This window comes from Octodon degus, unplaced genomic scaffold (assembly GCF_000260255.1).
Source record: "Octodon degus isolate 3935 unplaced genomic scaffold, OctDeg1.0 scaffold00058, whole genome shotgun sequence".
NCBI classification, from domain to species: Eukaryota; Metazoa; Chordata; class Mammalia; order Rodentia; family Octodontidae; genus Octodon; species Octodon degus.
In genome coordinates, this window is record NW_004524634.1 from 1107057 (window position 1) to 1129865 (window position 22809).

General features: G+C 50.7%; 1 protein-coding gene across 1 annotated transcript in view; it reads right to left on the reverse strand.

Moving 5' to 3' along the window:
* Nucleotides 1-4243: 4243 nt before the first annotated feature.
* Nucleotides 4244-22809, reverse strand: part of Asprv1 (aspartic peptidase retroviral like 1) — an 86849-nt gene continuing 68283 nt past the window's right edge. Inside the window, 2 exon segments of the mRNA XM_012515323.2 lie at nt 4244-5702; nt 5705-5806. Coding sequence (XP_012370777.1) covers nt 4791-5702; nt 5705-5806 — 1014 coding nt within the window. The 3' untranslated portion in view covers nt 4244-4790.

Consider the following 22809-nt stretch of genomic DNA (forward strand, 5'->3'; position numbering starts at 1 on the left):
TTTTTTTTTTTTTTTTTTTTTTTGTGGAACCAGGGATTGAACTCAGACCAGGGAAGTGCTTATTCCACTGAGCCATCTCCCCAGCCTGAGTAATTGCTGTTGTCTCAGATTGTCTCCCCACAAGACATGAAGAAAAATAGTTATAGTACAGTGAGAAACCCAGCAGAAAGCACTCTGGCAGAGTGGCTACAGCACACGTCACCAGCCATGGAACCAGTCAGCCTCCAGTGCCCAAGGGTGCAGTGTGAGGGGACACCGTCTCTTCAGAGTGTTTTTGCCCAAAATGCAAAAACCAAATATAATCATGAGAAAACATCAGATTCACCGAGACTGAAGAACATTCCACAAAATAACCAGATAAGTCTCCCACAAAATGTCAAAGCCATGCAAACAAAGATAGATTGAGGAACTGTTCCGATGAAAGGACACCATAGAGACTGGACCACTTAGCACAACTTGTAGCTGCAAATTTGATCTAGGACTAGAAAATATTTCCTTGCTATAAAGATTATAGGGATAGGGCTACCAAATTGCTCAGCAGATTAAAGCACCTGCTTAGGCAGATACAGGGCCCAGGAGTTCAATTCCCTGGCCTGCCATGCCCGCCCTGCCCCCAGGGCACACTGAGATGGGCGACTGAGACTGGGCATGGCGGCAGGTGCCTGTAATCCCAGCACTTGGGAGGCTGTAAACAGGAGGATCACTATGAGTCGGATCTATGCAGTGAGACCCTGTAGACACTGTTCTAAAATAAAAAAATAAAAACATAAATTATAGGGATAACTGAGAAAACTTGAACAAGGTCTGAAGGATAACAGTAGTTGTATAACATCAGTGTTGATTTTCTGGGGGTTTTTTTGTTTGTTTTGTTTTTGGCGGAACCAGGATTGAACTCAGGTCCTTGCACTTGCAAGGCAAGTGCTTATTCTACTGAGCCATCTCCCTGGGCCCAGATTTTCTGGTTTTGATCATTGTACTATGGCTGCACAAGAGAATGTTGGCGGAAATGTAGACTCTTCAGGACTCTCAGAGCAAGGTCCCTGGGCGATGCTCCCGTGAGCACAAGATTGAAAAGCCCTGGCCTGGACCTGGTTGTGCAGCGGCAAGTCCTGTCCCAACAGGATGCACTCCTTTCCTAATGGTGACTGCCATGCACTCGCCACTCCTCAGGTTTTTAGTAGTTATTTTATTTTTAAATATTTGTTTTGAAAACATTTCTGATTTACAGAAAAATTGTAAGAGTAGAACAAGAAATTTGTTTCGCCCAGTTTTCACAAATATTAATATTTAATCAACTTCACCATTTTCCCACTCCTCTTCTTTATCTGCATGCAGATGAATCATTTGAAAATGGCAAAAACGATATACATTTACATCTAACTGTTCCATGTTTGTTTCCAAAAGGCAGCAATATTCTCTTATGCAGCCATAGCACAATGATCAAAACCAGAAAATCTGGTCCTGGGGAGATGGCTCAGTAGAATAAGCACTTGCCTGGCAAGTGCAAGGGCCTGAGTTCAATCCTGGTTCCGCCAAAAACAAAACAAACAAAAAACAAACAGAAAATCAACACTGATGTTATACTACTACTGTTATCCTTCAGACCTTGTTCAAGTTTTCTCAGTTATCCCTATAATTTATTTTTTTATTTTTTTATTTTAGGACAGTGTCTACAGGGTCTCACTGCATAGATCCGACTCATAGTGATCCTCCTGTTTACAGCCTCCCAAGTGCTGGGATTACAGGCACCTGCCGCCATGCCCAGTCTCAGTCGCCCATCTCAGTGTGCCCTGGGGGCAGGGCGGGCATGACAGGCCAGGGAATTGAACTCCTGGGCCCTGTATCTGCCTAAGCAGACGCTGTAATCTGCTGAGCAATTTGGTGGCCCTATCCCTATAATCTTTATAGCAAGGAAATATTTTCTAGTCCTAGATCAAATTTGCAGCTACAAGTTGCGCTAAGTGGTCTAGTCTCTATGGTGTCCTTTCATCTGAACAATTTCTCAATCTATCTTTGTTTGCATGGCTTTGACATTTTGTGGGGGCCTGAGTCTACATTTCCCTCGCGTGCAGGAGATGCTGGGTTTCCCTGTCTGGGGCCGGGGTCGCTGTGGGGTCGCTGCCAGTCGGCAGTGACTGTGGAGCTCAGTCCAGAATTCCCACTCCTGGCTGCACGTTGGGACCACCGAGGTGCTAGTCTGTAATTGATCTTCCTATGTGATCCTAGGATTCAGGCTTTATCTCGGTCTTTTACCTGAGCTCTTTCCGACTTTTCGAAGTCAAACACTATCTCGCAATACTGCCTGAGCTTCCAGGCTAGCTTTCAGGCTAGCTTTCAGGCTAGCTTCCGCGCCGCTGGTCGCTCCACGGAGCCTTGCACCCTCCACCTTTCCGAAGCCCACCCACCGCCAATCCAGTGCGGGCCCTCCCCCGGGCAGCAGGCTCTCGGCGGTGTGACAGAAACCCTGTCTCCTGGGCTTTCCAGGTGACACTCCCCGGAGCGCAGCAGATCACAACGGAGCGCACATCTGCATTTGTGATCACCCTCACACCCACAAGGCACCTGCCTTGTCTCGCTTGGTTCTCTGGGTCAGCAGCATCATCACGAGGGGCCATTTCGCAGACGTCACATCTTTCTCTGGCTGGGCCCACGCGGGTAGCCAGTCCCGCTCCGTGGTGGAAAGCCTGCTGGCTCACAGTTCTTCCTCACTCAGAAGCTGGGTAAAAGAGTATCATCTGCCCAGGCACCCACTGGGGTTTACCCAGGACCAGGCTTGGCCTGCTGCTGAAGGAGAGAGGAGGCTTGGGTGTTGCCCTGCAACTGTAACCCAGCTGCCCAATTCCCCTGTCCCTTCCACTCCCCATCCACCCACTCTTCACCTGCCCTCCTTCAGCCCAGTGTTTAGAATCCAAAATCTAGAGGAAAATAGGTCACAGGGAGGTGCCACCTGGGTACACCCTGGAGAGAGGGCTTGGCTCAGGAGGGGGGAAGTACCTGTAAGGCCAGCAGAAGGGGAGGCTGGAAAGTGAGTTTGGGAAGGGGACATGGGACCTGGAGGGAGGGGCAAGGAGACCCAGGGACAAGACTTCAATAAATGCCCTGGATCCCAGGAGAACCATCTTTGAGATCTGAAGGAGAAAGGGAACCAGGAGTGCAGCAGAGGCAAAAGCACTCCAGAGGCCTCAAAGACCCAGTGTCTCTCTCCTCAAGAATAAGGTTCGCCTCGCCTCCTCCTGTCTACTGCCCAGACTGCCTGTCTCTGCTGGGAGGAGGCCAGTGAATCCCAGAGGCCTGTCTCTGCTCTGGAGAAACAGGCCTTCACACTTCACATGACAGGGCCTCAAAGCTCTGTGCCCCATCTCCCTGCTGGTCCCCATATGTTGGGATCTCTGGTCTTGCACGGGTCTTCCTGGGCCTGAGGTCAGCTTGGAGTAGCTCTTCTTCTAAGGACCAGCAACCCTGTGTATTTGAAGGGGCTGCCCAGGGTTTGGAGCAAATACGCTCCTCTCTGGAGAGCGCTGTGCATGCAGGTCTCCTCTGGCTTGAGTAGTTTCCAGGTTCTCAGCCTCTGTGAGTCCCAAGAGAGAGGCGGGACTTGGAAACAAGTAGGAGGTGGGTCCCCGAAGTGGTGAACATTCCCGGATGGGGCACATCCTCCCCCTCACCCAGTCTCTCTAGTTTTGGCCCCATTCCAAACCTCCCCCAGGTAGAAGCTGCTCTCCACTAGCCAGAGGTCCGCCCCCAGCTGCCTGAGACCCCCACTGCCACTTCCTCCTCTGTCCCCAGAACTCCTCGCCTTGGGCTGCCCCATGCAAGTCAACACTTGTCTCCAGGACTTGTTTTCTCCTTCCAAGTCCTGGCACCCAGGGCAGCTCTGAGAACCCACTTTCTTCCCAGACACTTTTTCATTCCTCCACAATACCTATATTCCTCAATCCCAATCTCCCTAGTAGCCTTAAAACCACTTTTGGTAAAAGGGGTAATTTGGATGCTAAACTCCTATAGATTGAAATACAAGAATTGCAGCTAGATCAGAACAATGAGAGGAATTACAAAGGAAATGAGTCAAAATATTTTAAACCAAGGCTGCTTTTAAAAATCTAAAACATGTAGTCACTGTATACATCCACCCAGTAAATAACGTGAGTCTTCCTCTGCTTTGATACTTACTGTCTTCTCCACCCTCTCACATGCATTCCATTCACTCCCAATCAGCACATTACATGGTTTTTCCATGAACTGATATTTATTGGTTTTAAAGTAATTGAATTATTGGCATAAAGCTGGTTTTCAAAGCAAATGACAGAAGGAAATATCATTACGCAAGTGGGAAGACCAGCCGGGGGCATCTCAGAGCAGCTGCCACTCCAGCAGGAGAGCAGGACCTGGCTCGAAGGGCTGCAACCAGGACCCAGCCCAGCTGGACCTGGAGGTCACACAGCCAGCTACACCACCTCAAGGGATCAGCAAGGGTCCCACAGTCCTCTCTCACAGACAGACATTCCAAACCTTCTTGGAAGCTTCTTCCAGCCTTCAAGTCGGTGCCACCAACAGTGGCTTGATGACCACAGAAACCCCTCTCTAAGCATGCCAGCCTGCTCTCTCTCCCTGTGCAGGTTCCCACCATGCCTCCCCCACCAGGGGTGGACCGTGGCCCCTGAGGAGGGAAGCAAGTGGCAAAAGAGTATTGGATTTACAGTTGGCCCAAACCCAGCAACTTCCCTGAGACTATGTGCCCCCCACATTTGTAGGTCTCCCAACCATTTGGGGGGCAAGGAAAAGGGGGCTTATTAACAGGACAGCTGCTGCCCCTCCTGTGTGGGCTCCTCCTCGATGAGCTCTAGGTCGAACTCATCTTCCAGGGATCCCCCGACGGGCAGGAGGCGGAACTTCTTTCCTTTCAGGGTGCACGTGCGGTGCTCGAAGTCCAGGACGGCGTTGTGGTCCTGCAGCACGTCGGTGCCGATGATGGCTTCTTCGGCACTCGCGTTGGCCACCAGGAACTGGGCCTTCAGCTTCAGCTTGCCCAGGGACACCACTGTATCCCAGACACCCAGGATCTTCATTTCAGCTCCGTTGGCCACCTTCACCACATTCTCAAAGGGCCGGAGGGTATCCAGGTCACCATCAGTGACCTCCTCCCACAAGCTCGGGTGGACCACAGAGACCTGGGCCCCAGAGTCCACCAGGAACCTCACAGGCACTTTGCCAATCTTCCCTTTGAGGTAGTAGCCCTTACCCATGCTGTTGGCAAACAAGATCTCTTTGGGCTGGCTGCGTGCAGCCCCAGGCCCTCCAAAAGCCTTCAGGAGGGCCTCCTTCACTTTCCCATAGTCTCTCTGGTCCTGGACACTAAGTTTGTTGTAGACTTCCAGGGCATCTCCTTGGAGCGACTCTTTGAGGAACCTGAGCTTGGTAGCATTGTCCCACTTGTTCAGGTTGTCAATGACCTCAAAGCGGTGCAGCCAAATGCTGGGGTCTCTGTTGGCCCCATTGAAAGACTCTGGGACAAAGACATGTTCCCGGCGGCCCTCTTGGCTCCTGGCTCTGCTTGCAGCCATGGCTCTGCTCACCTCTGGAAGTTCAGCAGCAACCCACGCCAAGTAGAGACAGCCACAGAGCAGTGTTGGCGCAATCACGATGGAGAACAGGGCCTCTTGAAGCAGGGTGCTGTTTACTTACCCGGCCGGGCAAGCAGAAGGGAGCAAGCGAGCACTGTGTGGCTGTCGGCCAGTGCAGAGGCAGGAGGCTGTGTGGCCTGTGCACTCTGCAGAGCCTTTTTGATGCCTAGTCTGGCCCCCCAGGGCTACTCATTCTCCTTTGTTCTGGAAGCTCCACCCCTGCTCGGCCCGCCCTCCCACCAGCATCCTGCCTGACTAGCAGGATGGGTGCCTCACCCTTCTACATCTGTCCTCAGGACTGACAGAGGCCAGCCCACGTTGAAGGAATGACCAGTCTTAGTGGGGGAAGGGGCTACCCTGATACCCAGCTGTGTCCCAGGGATAGCCCAGGTGAGGACACAGAAGGTGTTATGACATTCAAGTGTTTATCACCCGCCAGAGAAGGACAGGGCAGGTTGGGACCAGACTATCATCAGTTTTGGGCTGGGAAAGCCCCTCCGGCCTAAGATCTGCACAGTTCGCACTTACTGAGCATGTGCTGGGAGCTGAGCAGGTGTCCCCCACATTCTAAATAAGTATGGGGTCCTGTGAGATTCACTGGAGAAAAGACAAGGGGGTTCCCAGAATCAAGAATACACAGAAATAATTTGTGAGTACACACACACACACACACACACGCAGAGTCTTATATGAACTCAGTTACTGTTGTCATTTTCCTCTGTGGTCACTCCTAAATCAAAGTCAGCCTGAACGTCTGAGGCTGGGCTTGGGCCTGAGGGATCTCCTCTAGACTGAAAGGGCCTTGAACCGGTGTGGATCTTGAACTTCTGGGCGTGAATGCTAGACTCCAGGATCTGGCTCCAACTCTGAGAAGGCCTTGTGCTTGATGCTTGGAGTGCTTTCTCCTCCCTGCCTGGCCCTCTATTTTTTAGAGACTCTAGGGACTGTTCCCAAAGCCCCTTCCCAGGCACTGCAGCCCCTCCCTTCCCACCCCAGGCTGATCATTTATGGAAGGACCAACCTGGGAATCTCATGTCTTGCTCACTGCATGGTGGTGCTGCTTCCGAAGGCAGGGAAGGATGAAGGGCTTGCCTGGAGGAAGATGTGTGACCCTCTACTAGAGTGGTGGGGGACAGGCCTATACATGTCACAGGTGGCCACAGAGTGCTTCCATGCACCCAGGGTCTAGAGGCCTGAGTTAGGCCTGTGCTGAGAGATTGGGGCTGGCAGGGGGACCCACTTTTCTGATACTGCTCAAGAGTTACTTCCTCGGTGATCCCTTCTACCTGGCCCCATGTGCACATGCTTCTGGCTGGCCTTGTGTCACAGTGTGCTTGGATCATTTGCTCACCAGTCCATCTCAGGACAAAGCAGCCTGGGGCCACAAACCTGGCACTTGTGATTGTCTCCAGCCTTCATAGAAGCTTACTCTGAGGCCCAGGCAGTACTCTCTGCTGCGCTTGAGGCCCGGCTATGTGCTGTCACCGAATAGGAGGGACTAGGGACAGCGAAAGAGAAGGCTTGGTGGCACACCTGTGGCTCTGGGGTTGTTTTTCCTGGCCAACAGCCTGTTCCTCTCTAGATCTTTATGCCATTCATCACCCAGCACCTGGCTGGATCCCAGAAGGACCTGACCTAGTCCTACCTCTGGTGACCCTGAGGTCCCCAACCACATTACAAAGTCCTCAGCCCTGCAGGTCTCTCTGGCACCTACCACCTGACAAGGTGAGCCAGCAGAGAAGCAGTTGGGTCAGCACCTCTCGTCAGCGCTGCGTGGCTAAGGTGGGGCCTCGGTGGCATTCCAGGATCCAGAGGAGGGGACACAGGAAAGGTGTCAAGAGCAGGACTTTTTTCAGAAGATGACACAAGGAGAAACCTGTATCTGGAAAGATGACCCAGCCATCTGCAAAACCAGAAAGCCCCTTCTGCAAGTGGACTTTGGGGATACTCTGGGAGGCCTTGCATGGGCGCAGTGCCTCGGCCTGGGCAGCTGACCCTGTGTTTCTGGCTCTCTAGCTCCTGTCACCTTGCACACCTGCTTCCTGAAGCAAGGAGGCTAACATGTGAACAGGGAGGGGAGAAAAGTCAGGGCTTGTCAGCAGACACACAGGTCTGCCAGTGTTCCAGACTGATTCTTCAAACCATCAGTCCTGTGTTGATTAAGGTCAGAGCTCCCCATTGCCCTTAGAAAGAGGTATGGCCGGGGAGATGGCTCAGTAGGATAAGCACTTGACTGGCAAATGCAAGGATCTGAGTTCAATCCCCGGTTCCGCCAAAAAAAAAAAAATAAATAAATAAAAATAAATAAAATAAAATTAAAAAGAAAGAAAGAAAGAGGTAGGTGTCCCAAGGGATGCATTTACTTGGGCCCGGAGTTCTCTTTGGCAGTTGTTCCACACTCTTTTCCTCACTGAGCATCATGACAACCTATGAGGCAGACCAGCCCTTCCTCCAGCACACGAGCTTCATGGCTTACCACAGGTCCCAAGCCATTCCTGGGACAGGATAAGACTAAGAAGTAGAGCACCACCGGGCCCGAGGGGCAGACCCTACATTCTGAGGCTATGCCGTTGGTGGCCTCTGATGAGCAGAGTTAAGCAAGAACAGATGATTAAATATTCAGGAATTTTTTTTTTTTTTTTTTGAGCCAATTGCTAAGCCAGCTGGTAGCTTGAAATTGGACTTGATGAGACTCTATACCACAGAAATTGGCAAATGCTAAATCACGAGGGTTTTGTTTTTGTTTTCTGGACCGTCCATTTATCAACAGTATTGGGACTTGGGTTACAACTGTACCCTTCCCCTCCTGCCAGTGATTAATAAGTTCATACCAGTCTCAACTGCTTGGACCCAAGTGACCTTGCAAATTGGGGACCTAGAACCTATCTGGCCCTCCGACTCCCCCACCATCTGTGACTTGGGGTGGGTGGCCATCCACAAAGGAGGCCCTCCAGCCACACCTGTTTCACACTGGATCTCATGGCTACCAGCCAGCTGGGCTTAGGGGCTCATCACTGGCTAAGATCAGGAGCATGGAAAAGGTACATTCCCAGGGTCCCTTTGTCCTTGAAAGGTGCTACACCTGGAACACTCTAGAAGTACTCAGTGACCTTGGAATGGCTTTGACAGGTACGCTGATGAGCTCAGCCAGGTGGGGCAGTGCGGGAGCCAAAGCCTCGTCCCAGAGCTGGTTATTGACAGGTATAGGCTATGGGTGGGACACCCTCATTATCACCCATTGGCATCTCTTGAGTGTGCTCCGGAGCAGCACACTGAACTTGACCTGAGAGGAGGCAAACCAGGACAATAAACAGGAAGGATTTAGGAGGTCCCCACCCTTCACACCCTTTCACAGAGGTTTCCAGGCTGTGAGGTCCTCCTGCCCTGTTCTGCTTCTGCTTCCTGGGTCCTCTTTGGATTTCTACTCCTCCAGGAGATTTGAACAAATTGGCCCAAGCCCAGGGCAGGGCCCTATGGTGCCCTGAGAGTAGAAGACTTGGGGGTAGTAGGGACAGTTAAGCCACTTTGGTGGTTCCTGCTGGCCCATCCCTTCTGGGGAATACAATAGTAGCTCAGAGGGGAGCATGACACCTTTGAAGTCCTGGCAGGTGGGGCAGGGCCCCATTCTGCAGGGTGGGGAGTGGTGAGCCAACAGCAACCTGAACTTCTAAGGACACCTGACCTCCTAAGTGACACCTCCTGAGCTTCAGTTCCCTTCTATGGCCCGCCTGGAACAAGAAGAGGCTCAGGGAATGGGAGACCAGCCCTGGCAATGTGAAGGTCCCCTCTGCAGCTCCTGTCCAGGCGGCCTCTGGCCACCTCATTCTGCGGAGGCCACAGTCATCCTGAGCAGCTGGCTGGGGAGATCAAAGGGGACCCCGAACTTTTCAGCATAAAAAGAAGGGTTGAAGGGCGGCAGAGAAGTGAGCTTTCTCCAACAAAGACCAGGCTTGTGGCCATGCGACTTGGATGTGCTGACACTGCCGTCTCAAGACCTGAACCCACACTGGAGCTTTGTACCAGGCTCTGGAATTGTACAGCTGGCTTTCTCTTCAATAAGCTTAACCGAGGCCTGGTGTGATGGTGCAGTGCTTTGGAGGCTGAGGCAGAAGGATCACTGGAAGTTCGAGGCCAGTCTGGGCTATGTAAAAAAAAAGAAAAGAAAAGAAAAAGAAAAAAAGAAAATTAAAAGCCAAGTCTAGTGGTAGAGTCTTCTATTTAAACACACGTACAGACATACACAAACCAACACACACACACGCACAAACATTTTGCCCCTCACAACACATACAAAAACACTCCACATGTCATATGCACATCCTGTGACACGCACACACACACACCATACACACAAGCACACTATTGTTCTCAGATCAAACAGCTAAAAAATTGTGTGACTTGACTGCAGAGTACAGCTTCCACCTTTTGTTCCACATATGTATTAGTGCTCACATTTACATGGAGTATTAAAGTCCTATTTGTTGGAGGCACCTGCTGTTTATTAGCCTCTAGATACACTTGCTGCTTCAGAAAACTGGGCAGGTCCCCATCACCACGTCTTACAAGCTAATGAAAACAGGATACAGATACTTAACACCACATTTAAAGAGTTTAAGAGCAATATACACATGAAGGCTGACCCACTTACAGCAGCTCCAGTCACCACTTCGCCACTTTGAAAAGAGCCGGTTTTGAAGTGGCTCATCTGTCCCCTGCTCTTTCCCACCCACCTAGGGGAACAGTAGGCCCTCAGATTTTCCCACCCCTGGCCACTTGCCACCGGAGCCACGGCCCCTGTTCCCCTGCCCCAGCCTGGCCAATCCAAAGGCCTGGCCTGGTTGGCCTGAGTGCGAGGGCTGGCTGGGGGCATGGCTCCTGGAAGTTGTGGTGCTGCTCTCTGCTTTCTGCTCTTGCCTCTAGAGGCTTTCGTTGAAAAAAACAGAGATCAAAGGGGAGGTCCCTTCGTGCCTGACCACAGACCCAGGTGTCCCCCGTAGCACTTGGGTACACTTTGGCTCACATGCAGGTGGGGCACAGGCATGTAGATAGGACAACTCTTCCTCTCTGACCCCTTCTCCAGCCCTGATCAGCTTCTTACCAAGATGGGGTGCTCCTGCCCCAGCCCTTACCAAACAGGCCAGTCACCACTGAGGACAGAGCCCTCCTGCCTGCAGGGCCCTTTCTCCACTCTCTGCTGTTCCTGTTTGGCCCACCTTCCACTTCTTCTTTTCCGCCTAGTTTAGGGCCCCTACACTGAGTAGCCCTGTCTACTCTACCATTGAATCCAAGACACTGACAGGCAGCAAGATGCTGAGTGTAAGGACCCTGGGGCCACGGGTATGTGGGGGACAGGGATTCAGTCTCCTGCCATCAAGAGCCCTTAGGTACCGGTGAGATCAGGACCAGCCAAGGGTCGGCTGGAGCAAGTTGCTGACTAACTGCTAAAAAACTAATTAGCCACATCCGGTTTCTCCTGCTTTTATCTTTCAATCAAATATGAAGATTACTAAAGTATCCTAAAGGCCTAACCGGACTCCTCACAGGCTGACCTTCCGAATCAGATTTCCATCTTTTGCTCAGCTCCCGCCCTGAGACCCATCCTCCCTGCTCCCCATGCTGCCACCCTCCTTTGGGGCCATCATGTCCTGACCCTTCTGCCTGGAGAGTCAGCAATCTAAGAGAGACCCAGAGCTGAGCCCCTTCTTCCCTCTCACCCTTAGGGTTCCTTCCATTCAACTGACTCAGACAGGGATTTGTAAGGCAGGTCCGGGATTTGTAAGACAGTATTGAGGACATGAAAGCAGTTTTCACAAACACCCTTGCAGTTTATGAAATAATGAAGTAAGGGGCTGGGGAGATAGCTCAGTGGTGTAAGTGAAGTAATCAAAGTACACAGACTGAGAAACTTGCAGATACAAGTGGGCTTTTAATGACACCAGAAAACTTGGCTTCGAGCTAGCCACATAGAAGACTTTTGTCCAACTTAAAATACCTCAAAGGCAGCTTTGAAATGATCCTGAAATAGTTTTAATTGCCTCTGATGATAACCAGTATTGTGAGCTATGAAGACATAGAAAATAGCCCCAGCCCTGAGAACTGCTTCTTTCGAATACGTCGCCAATTTAGCTTTGCTCCTAGCTGGGGGTGGCAGAGAGTGGAGATCTTCCCTCTGGTTTGTCAAGATGATGGCTCTTCTTTACCATCTAGATGTAGGAAAGGCAAGAAAAGGAAAGAGGAAAATCAGCAGAGTCCCAGCACACATGCAAGTCTCCAGGTTCTTCGTAGCAGCATTCACAGACATTTGTTAAGTATCTACTATGTTCCAGACACCGTGCTGGTGGCTGTAAGCTAGACAAAGGCCTTCAGAGAGTCTTTGCTATAGACAGAGATGAACAAAGCCAGATAGTAGGTTGATTCAGTTCCACACATATTTCAGGGGTCCAAGCCAGCCTCCTTTTGAGAGATGAATCAGACCTGTGGCCTGCCCTCTCTGCACAGTGGGTCGATGGCTCAACCCGGGCACTCAGCTCCTGGGTTGAGCGACAGGCAGGCGACAGAGGGTGGGAGACTGCGGCGAGCCTCGGGTGATGTCTCCCCTCCCTGGAAATCAACCCAAGTCACCAAAGAACAACAGAAATAAAGGGAATGCTGGAGGGGAAACCACATTACACTGAAACCATGGAAAGAAGGCATTCAGAAACCAAAACCTTGGATTAATTTATGCTGCTCCCAAGAGGCGGAGTTGGAATAAAATGCTAGGGCCCTCCGTACATACATGAGTACCAGACAGGAAGGCTTTGGAGATGGGGTTAGTATCTGGGTACATAGTCCAGTGGCAAATATGTATATAAACATAGAAAAGAGACCATTAAGAAATGCACCCAAAGAATGACAAGTAAGGTCATGAATGATCTTAATTGGGTTTTTTTTTTGTTTGTTTTGTTTTATTTTGGTTTTTTTTGTACATTCTATGAAGCCTTTCTTTCTTTCTTTCTTTCTTTCTTTCTTTCTTTCTTTCTTTTTCTTTCTTTTCTTCCTCTCTTCTCTGGTATTTGGGCAAGAACCCACGGTTTCCACTCTGAGCTACAGCCTATTCTATTCTATTCTATTCTATTCTATTCTATTCTATTCTATTCTATTCTATTCTATTCTATTCTATTTTGTTCTCAAACAGATCTCACTAAATTGCTAAATTTTCAGGGCTGGGCCCAAACTTGTGAGCCTCCTATCTCAGTTTCCCAGAATGCAAGAATTACAGGTGTACACCACCACATTCAGCTATGAATCTATTTTCTAATAAGAAAAACTTTTAGAAGTTTTTAAAAACTCTTTTAAAATAAACTTTTTTTAAAAAACCATACATTTGCTCTTGCCTTTTCTGTAAGTTTGAAATTATTTCCAAATTAAAAAATGTTTTTAAACAGGGAGTATGGGGAGAATCTCCGTATCTTCCACTCAATTTGGCTGTGAACCAAAAGCTGCTCCAAAAAAAAAGTCTGTTAAGCTTCCTTTAAGTTTTTTTTTTTTAAAGGGTAACTAAAGAGCCAACTGTATAAAATAAAATGGCAATATTAATAACTGTTAAGGCAGAATGATAGGTGCAGAGAGTTCATTTGCGTTTCCTGCTACTTAGGGGTGTGTCTGGAAATTTTCCATGGTGGCAAGTAAATACCAAGCAAGCAGAGGCCCTGGGCCAGACCCTCCCAGCCTGACCTGCCCGGCCCTTGGCACAGCGCATGTCACCCAGTCTTGACTCTCTGGGGTTTGATGATCCCAGCTCTTCTGTACCCCTAGATTCTCCGAGATTCCCCTCCTTCATCCAAATTGGTCCAAACTGGTGGTATCGGTAGAAGAAATCCTGGCGTGGCCCTGCACTCTACTGTCCCAGGCAGTTCAGGAAGGCTTGGGTCACATTTGCAGGGCCTTGCAGGAAGGGCCCCTGCCGTGGGCCGCGGGGCTGTGGCTCAGGGCAGAGCAGCAGGGCCGGAGGGGCACTGCTGTCTAAGCAATGGAGGCAAGGCAGCCCTGCCTGCCCTCTGCCTCCCTGTGTCACCTCCACTAACCCTCAAAGCCCTGGCTCCTGGGCCAGCCTTTACCCTGAGGATGTGGGTGGCCTCCCAATGGGCACATTTGTGACCCCCTCTAGCCCTTGGGAAAGTGAATGTTCTGAAGCCTTTGTGTGTTGCTTCCCCACCCAGGTCTCTGCCCCACTGGTTTCTTTCTTTCTTTCTTTCTTTCTTTCTTTCTTTCTTTCTTTCTTTCTTTCTTTTTTTCTTTTTTCTTTTCTTTTATTTATTTATTTATTTTTTAAATGTATCTATACAGCCCAGGCTGGCCTTGAATTTACAACCCTCTTGCCTCAACTCTTAAATGCTGGGATTGCGGGTGCCCCAGGGTTGGATGCGGCCGGGTGGGTCCTGTAGCCTCCTGCTCTCCCAGGCTGCCGGGCGGGGCTCCCTAGTCTGCCCTGGCCTCCCCCTGTCCTCCCCTGGGTCTGCTCCCCCCACCCCCATGCGCCCACCCAGTAGCGCCACTTTAGCCATAACACGAGCTCTTCTCCTGGTACCCACGGCCTCCCGCACTCCGCACTCCAGCTGGCTGGCTGCCCCGGCTCCGCCTCTCCTCCATCCCTCCTCGGCCCCCTCCAGCTCCAGGCAAACTGGCCTCATGGGCTGCAACCTGCAGTGGCACCAAATGGCTCGCAGCCCTGTGCTCCCAGTGCCTCCCCCAGAAGCAAGCTAAGGCGTTGCCTCCTCCGGAAAGCCTCCCTTGGTTTCCAGCTAACGTAGGGCTCCTGCTCTGACCCTGCACAGGGACTGCGGTCTGCAGGCATCTGCAGGCTTTGGAGGCCCCGCTTGCGCTCTCCAAGCCCGAGCTAGACAGGATCTAGGTAGGAGCCTCGTGGGGTTTCCGGCCTCTGCTTGTCCGCAGTGGCCATGTCCACCCAGTCCTCTAGATGTTCCCTGTCTGGCTTTCTTTCCTGTTGCCCCTGCTTCCAGGCCTTTACGTATCAGACTCGGCAGCAGCGTCTTTACCTGTAAATTTCCACATCCAAATTTTGATTACTATAACATGGTAAAGTATGTTTCATCACAATCAAGGGCACAGGTGAATTAAAATGCATGCGCAGCTGGGTGTGGTGGCGCATGCCTGTAGTTCCAGCACTTGGGAGGCGGAAGCAGGAGAATCATCACAAGTTCGAGGCCTGAGCTACTTAGTGAACTCAAGGTCAGCTTGAACTGAACAGTAAGACCCTGTCTTAAAACAAAACAAAACACCAAAATAATAATAATATTACTATAGGAAATCTCTACATAGCTGAAATAATAAATTTACTGCGCATAAAATACTCGGATACTCTGTAGTTCCTATTTGATTCCGCTTCTTTTCTTCTAATCCTGATAATGATACACTCAATTAATCTCCTAATCTTCTAGTTGTTCCCCACCCACCACCTGTAAAACTGCCCCGGCCAGAGAGGAGCAGCACTACCTGCAAGGGAGCACAGCGCCTCCCAAGTATCCTCAAGGACCTATTCTGCAAGTTTGTAGTCTAGTGTGTACTTTATAAGAAGGCAATAGCAAATGCAAACCCTATGTAACTTGTAATAGCTAAATTTTTGTAACAGTCCAAATGTCCATCAGCTGGGCAGGAAATATACCCCAGTGGTACAGCACCTGCCTGATAGTCTCCAGGTCCTGAGTTCAATTCTCAGGAACAAAAACAAAACAACAACAACAACAACAACAAAATGTCCCTCATCTGATGAATGGATAAAGAAGACTTGAATTTTTTATACAGTGGAGTACTTCTCTGCCATAAAAAAGGATAAACTTGAGCACTGGAGATATAGCTCAACAATACAGCACCTGTCTGGCAAGTTCAAGATCCTGAGTTCAATTCTTCACTTACACACACACACAAACACACATACAAACACACACATGAATATGTTTCACCCATTTTTTGTTTTGTTTTGTTTTAATTTTTTTGTTTATTTGGCACAGGTTCTTGCTACACAGCTCAGACTCGTAGTGATCCTCCTATCTCAGCCTCCCCAGCACTGGGATTACAGGCATGCGCCAGCACACCCAGTTTCTGTGGCTAGCTTTGTACAGGGCCAGCACGGCATGTGGTACTGGGGATTGAACCCAGGCCCTTGCGCTTTCCAGGCAAGCACTTAGACTGCTGAGCTATCTCCCCAGCCCAGAAGGATATGTCTGAGATATTTCTAGTTAAATGGATGTACTTTGAGCCATGCTCTTAAGTGAAATAAATTGGACACATATGTTTAAATACCACATTGTTTCTCTGATGTAAGAAACTGAAAGTGTAGGGGCTGGTGAGATGGCTCAGTGGTCTAAAGCACCTACTTAGAACAAGCTGGAGCAAAGCAAAGCACAGGGACCGCGGTTCAATCCCCCAGCACCACATGCCAGCCAGCCCCGCCCCCTGGTGGGCTGAGCTGGCCACACACACACACACACACACACACACACACATAAATAAATAAATAAAAAATTTATTAAAAAAAAAGAAACTGAAAGTGTAAATAAGGACCACAATGTAAAATAGACATTGGGAAATGTTAAGAAAAATTTAAATGAGAAGGGACAAGAAAAAGAATAAAAGGAAAAAATGGAAACAACACTTTTGTAAATGAAGGGAAAGGGAAAAAAAGGAGAACCAAGACATATCATGTACAGGTACAAACTACTACTTATGATGAATATTAGCATTATGCATATCTAAGATACACTAAGAAAATTTAAAACACACACATACCACAAGCCCTTGCTATTGTGGCGGCAAATACCAGCAATGCCAGCATTCTGGGAAGCTGGGGTAGCCCAACCAGGGCAATTTAGCTAGTTAGCAAGACTCACTCTCAAAATAAAAGGTGTAGGGTAGGAAACTGGGAGATACATCTTTTGCACAAAAGACAAGGACAAGACATGGAAGAAGGGCTAGGGGTGGTGGTGTGAACCTATAATCCCAGCACTTGGGAAGGTGAGCAAGAGGATCACAGAGAGTTTGACGACAACCTGGGCTACAAAGTGAGTTCAAGGCCAGCCTAAGCTGTATAGTGAAACCCTGCCTCAAAATAACAAAAAAAAAAAAAAAAAAAAAAGAGTAGGAGGAAGAAGCTAAGAAAAGAATTCAAATGTGTTACATGCATATACCAACCCCATGATGAATGTAGTCATTATGAACTGCAAACATGTACTAATAAAAATTAAAAACTTTTCATTTTATTATTATTATTTTAATATATTTGTTATAGGGCCTCGCTATGCAGATTGGATTTGTAGTGATCCTCCCAGTTTCAGCCTCCCCAGTGCAGGGGATTATGCCACCACGCCCAAGGTTGCCGCTAGCTCAGGATGGCCCAGGGCGGGGCCTGCGCATGCATTCCAGGGATGGAACCCAGGTCCCTGCGTGGGGTTTGCCTAAGCAGGCACTTAGTCCGCTGAGCTATCTCATCAACCCTAAAATTTAAAATTTTTTAAAAGGAAAACAATTATTGTTTTAAAAGAACTAGGAATGTAGCTCAGTGTGAAGGCCCTGGGTTAGTTCCTCAGCAGCCCACCCCACCCCCACAGCCAGCCCCTATGTTACAATAGACTCACTAGGCAGGGTAGGGTGGTAAGGGCCTCCAGGGACAGGAGCACACTGGGAAGGGAAGTTGGTGGCCGAGATGGAAGCTAGAGAGGTGTGCTGGCCTCACCGGCCCTCATGATGTCCTCAAGTCAGTGACCTCCCTTGTCACCCCTGTCCAGCGGTCTCAATCCTGAGTGGTGGGAACCTTCACAGTGTGAGCAGTCTCTCCCTTTGTGCAATCTCTCCCTGGTCCACAGAGCTGGACTGCCAGTGTTCAGTTCCTGACTCAGCCATTACAGCTGAGGTGGTGACTACAGGACGTGGTGCTAGAAGCCCTCAAAACCCAATCCTTGAATCCTCCCCATCATGAGCCTGGGAGAGTAACACAGCAAGTCCTGCACAGAGCTTAGCCAGCACTTGGCTTTGCTCTCCCCTCCCACTCTTGGGGTTCTGACTGTGGTGGGCTGGGTTCTCACTGAGCCCAGCAGCATTTTACAGCCTTGTCTTGGTTCTGCGCTGACAGCTCAGGCCCAAACCACCCTTTTCCAGCTTTTCTTGCCTGCCAGGCTCAGCTCCTGCTCAGAGTTCTAGGCTGAGCCCAGGAGCCTGGGCCACTCCCACCACCCTGCCCTGGGGGTCTCCACACCTGCCCAGGCCAATCCTGCCTGCTCTGCCCCACCTGCATCCCCCTCCTCAGGGGCTTTTTCTGCTAGTTCTCCTCAGAATCCTTCCAGGGTTGCCTCTCTGGTCACTCCCAACCTAAGGCAACTGCCCTGCCAGGTGCTGTAGATGTTTAGCGATGCACACATCACAGTTTTATGTTTTATTCACATTATGGATGGTGAACAATTTACAATTAATGTAAAATAGACAATACTCTTTAAAAAAATATTTTATTTTATTTGGTACAGGGGCTTACTACACAGCTCAGAACCGGGTGCCAGGGATTGAGCCCCAGTCTTGTGCTTGCCAGGCAGGAGCTTAGACCCCAGCTATCTAGACAATACTCTTACTGTAGATTGCATATAGCCTGAGAGTGCTTACATTGATTTTTGCCAACCCACAGTTATTGACAAATGAGTGTCACTACAACAGGTCTATTGATGTTTTTTGTTTGTTCCAACTGGTAGTTTCATGTTTCCGGATAGCTCCTTTAGCCACTACTTCACAGAATTCCTAAACATGTAACAAGGCTCCCAACCCAGCTCTTTAGGTCTTGTCCTAGAAGAAAAATTCTCTTCTTTTTCTTTCTCTCCAACCTGCTCCTCCCCGGGCTGCCTGTTGGGAGTGAGTGTCACCACTGGCTCAGGAACCCAAGGGGAACAGTGCGGTGCCTACCTCCTGTACCGAGCCACTGCCATCTAAACCCTTGAGAGTCCCTTCCTGCCCCCTTTGGGCCGCAGCCCTCACCTCTCACCCAGGCATCACCTCCCCTGCCCCTGGTTTGGCTCTGCGGGCTCCTGTTATCTGCATTGCATCTAGCACTCCTAGGTCTTGCCCAGTTCTCCCCGGGGCAAAGCCAGCTTCCTGTGCCCAAGAGTCCTCGTCCTTATCCCTCACAGATCCATCTCTGGTATGTCTGGCACTCATTTTAGCCTCAGAACTAGCTACAGCTCCTTCACTCTGCCTGCCCCACCCTGCTCCCCCAAGGCCCTCTGGGTCTCAGACGCTCCTCTCCGCAGAGTCCTGCTTCCCAACCTCCAGGTCTCTTATGAATTGTGTTGGAAGCCTCCACTAGGAGCATCCCCACCCAAGGCCACAAGCAAAGGCTAGAGTTTGCTCAAGTATGCGCATTCCTTGAGGGCTCAGCCACCGCTCACTTGTGACCTGGGCCAGATTCTTCACTAGATGCCGGGCTCTTGCAGAAATGAGGTTGGCTCTTAGAAAGCTCTCAGTCTATAGGGGAAACAAATAGAACACAAGCTGCGGGTGTAGCTAGTGGTACTGCATATGCTTAGCTTTTGCGAGGCCCTGGGTTTAAGAGAGGGAGAGAGAGAGAGAGAGAGAGAGAGAGAGAGAGAGAGAGAGAGAGAGAGAGAGAGAAGGAGTGGGAGGAGGAAAGAGGAAAGGAAGTAAAGCAAGCAGTCCCTTGCCAGGGCTCAGGAGGGTACTAGGGAAGAGCAGAGAAGGGACACAAATACTTGGATATCTCGGGGTGCCAGTCTCTTTTCTAAAGTTGATGGGTGGGCAGGAATTAGCCAGATAAGAATGCAGGAGAAAGCTCTAGACAGAAAGGCAGGTTAAAGGCTCCAAGGCTGGAAGGCACAGGATATATTGGGCTTTCTCAGTGACTGATTGGTGAGCCGCAAGGTGAGGAGAAACCTGGACAGGAGGGCCAGACCAGGTCCAGGGAGACTTTGGTTGGCATGCGGAGAAAGCACATATGAAACCAGAGGTGGAAGGCAGTGGCAGGAAGCAAAGGCAGGCTTCTCAGTGTAGAACCTCAAGCATTTCAGAAAGAGCCTGGGGAGTACACCATGGTAAGATACCATGTGAGGGGCTGGAAGCCACAGCAGGGAAGAGATGTGCAGGCCCCAGGCCTACAGGGGAGAAGAGAGAGCTGGGAAGTGTGGAGAGGTGGGCAGCTCTAGATGGGGCTCCCCGGAGGGAGAAGAAGGGGGCTGCCCCAGTTTCTGGTGTGGGTCACTTGTAGGAGGGTGAAGCTCTGCCTGCAATGGAGACCCCAGAAGACCAGCTTGGTGGGGTAACTGAGTTTATCCTGGGCTGTACCTGGGCTGAGGTCTCTATGGCACACCCAAATGGAAAAGTCCCCTTGCCAGCTGGATGCTGAAATCTGGGCTTATGGGAACATCTTGATGGAAAGGTGACTGGGTCCTGTCACAAGTCAACATTTGGGCATGATCTGCAGGAAGAGCTGAAGCAGTACAAGAGAAAGAGGAAACTACTAGACTGGGGTTCCCAGCGACAGCAGGGTCAGGGGAGGAAGGCTACCCCATGTCTATAGGAAACTTGGTTCCCTGGGGCCCCTTGTAACACCAGAGGGGACAAAAGAAGAAAAGCTGTCGAGGATGCCTGCCCAGCGGGGAAGGGCAGGAGAAGGCTGGGAAGCTGCCCTGGCTGCCCAGGCTTTCAGAGGATAGGAGGATGGACAAGACCAGCAAGGAGTGATCCCAAGCCAGCAGTGGGAGGATTTGCCTGGGTGGCCGAGGAAGAGCCACAGAGCCTGGGAAGCCGGGAAGGGGTATGTATGATAGCCGAGACTCTGGGGGACTCTGGACAGTTGGAGTTGGCAATGTGAAAGATGCACTGGGGCTCGAGCCTGCAGGAGCTCAGGGAGCAGAGGGCAGTGGGCTGGGCTGGGCATCACCTCTCCAGAAGGTCTACAATGGCAAGATCTGTGCTACCCTAATGGCTACACAGCAGGGCACCCAGGTGGTGACCTGGGGTCTCTCAGTGAGGTGGGACTGGGGTTGTCTGCAAGCAGAGAGGTGAAGATATGGGGCAGAGTGCAGTGGGCAGAGCTTGGCCATGTTGGCTGCCTGGGGTTCAGCTGCCAGCAGGGGCCTGTGTGTGGTGGCTCAGTCCCACCTAGAGGGCATAAAGCAGCAGTGGCAACGTGGACGTGGTATCGGAGCCAGAGAAGGATGGGGGAGCAAGAGCTGGAAAGTTTGGGGAAGAGGGTAGGCAGAGGTGGAAAGGGCCTGGGCTGTCAGGAAGAGCAAGTGAGGAAGATTCTAGAATTCTTTTAGAGTGGAGGTGAGATAGTTCTGTGTGAAAACTATGTTGTGTGGCTAAGCCCCTGGGCTGAAGATGGCAGTGTCATGAGGCCAGGCTGTGTCCTAAAGATCGGCTGTGGACTGATGGCACTTTTTTTTTCATTATTATTTTTTTATGCGGAACCTGGGTTTGAACTCAGACCCTTGCACTTGCCAGGGAAGTGCTTATTCTACTGAGCCACCGCCCCAGTCCTGATGGCACTTTTGTGTCCTGTCGTGTCCCCTGTCAGTGGGCTGCCCTGGGTACCGGGCTTGGTGGCTCCCACCAGCATCAGCCCCAGCACCAACATATCTGGTATAGTTCCAGGTCTTGGTCTGAACCTCAGCCAGGAGCACAAAGGCTTAGGGGCCAGCGAGATAGCTGAGTGGACTAAAGTGCTTTAGGCAAGCTTAGGCAAGTGCAGGGACCATGGCTTGATCTGCAGCACCACAAGCTGCGCCAGCCCCGCCCTAGGGCAGGCTAAGCTAGTCAGAGTCCGGGTTCAGTCGTGCATGCCTGTAAATCTTAGTGCTGGGAAAACAGAAAGCAGGAGGATCACCATGAGTCCGAGCTGTGTAGTGAGACCCTGCAACAACCAAATACATTTAAAACATAAATAAATAATCAAAAAGAAGCACGGAAACCTGAAAAGTTTTGCTCCTCCAGAGGAGGGAGGAGGGTCTGAGGGGATTGTGGGCAGGTGAGGGAAGACTGGCCCTTCCTCACTTTCCAGAGGAGGCAGTGCCTGGTTGAAACCTAAGGAAGGAAAAGAGTCCCTTGGTGAAGAGGGGCTCATGCCAGGGAGAGAGTGGTGCTTGCAGAGGGGCCCCACTCATCCTGCAGAAAGCCACTCTGCAGGCTCACCTTCTTCTGTGTCACCTGATTTCTCGTCAGTGCACAGCCAGCCCCGCCGCTCTCCCCACCCCACTGCCCTTCACGCCCGACACAGGGCCTTTGCCCACACCACCGTTCCTCCCCTGCAGAGCTCCCTGCCTCTTATGAGCTTTGGGGAATTAGTCAGTTAGGAAAGCACCCAGAATTACTTGTGGAGAGGACTATTTGTAGCAGGTACATGTCAATTCACCAGGACTTTGCGGGCAGCTTTACTCCTGTGGAGACCCAGACCTCATTCACCTTTCTCTCCCAGTGACCCTTGGCTTATATGAAGGTGCAGGCTGTCCCTCATTGTAAAAAGGCAAAGAGTGGCAGGGGAAGGAGATGTGAGCCAAATTGTCCCTCACTGTGCATGACACTTCGAAGGTGCTAGAAGATTCAGAAGGTCTGGGTGGGGCTGCTTATTTAATATCCTCCCCACCCATGCCCAGTGGTCAGGTAATTTGTACTTCATCTTGGATTTGCTCTTGCCAAGCCGCAGTCCATCTCTACACAGTCTTGGGGCCCCAGGGGTGGTTGGAGGCCCCACACCTCGGGGCGCCTTACACCTGTCCTTGCCCAAGAGTCACGGGAAATTGCTAAACAGACCAAAAGAAGAACCTGCGTGCATACTGCCCTCCCGCCCAGCCCCAGCTGTTGCCTTGGGGAGAGACGAAACAGGTCAGACACAATCTGTCACACTCAGAGTTCCAAGGAAAAAAAGTTAGAAGTGTCATGTGACGCAGCTCGGCCCCACCCAGCCTGTCCCTTACCAGCTGTGTGGCCCCAGGCTCTGACCCTCCAGCTGGCTGCTTTCATCTCCTCTGTAGTCTGTAAGGCAGAGAGGAATGAGAGCCCCTGGCACTCTAAGGCTACGCTGGGCCCACCAGCTTCTGGGGACACTGTGTGAGGTTGCTGTCCCCAGAACCACTCCCCCATTGTACCTCCTCCCTGCACTCTGTTCCCCCTCATCTGATCTTTTTTTTTTTTTTTTTTT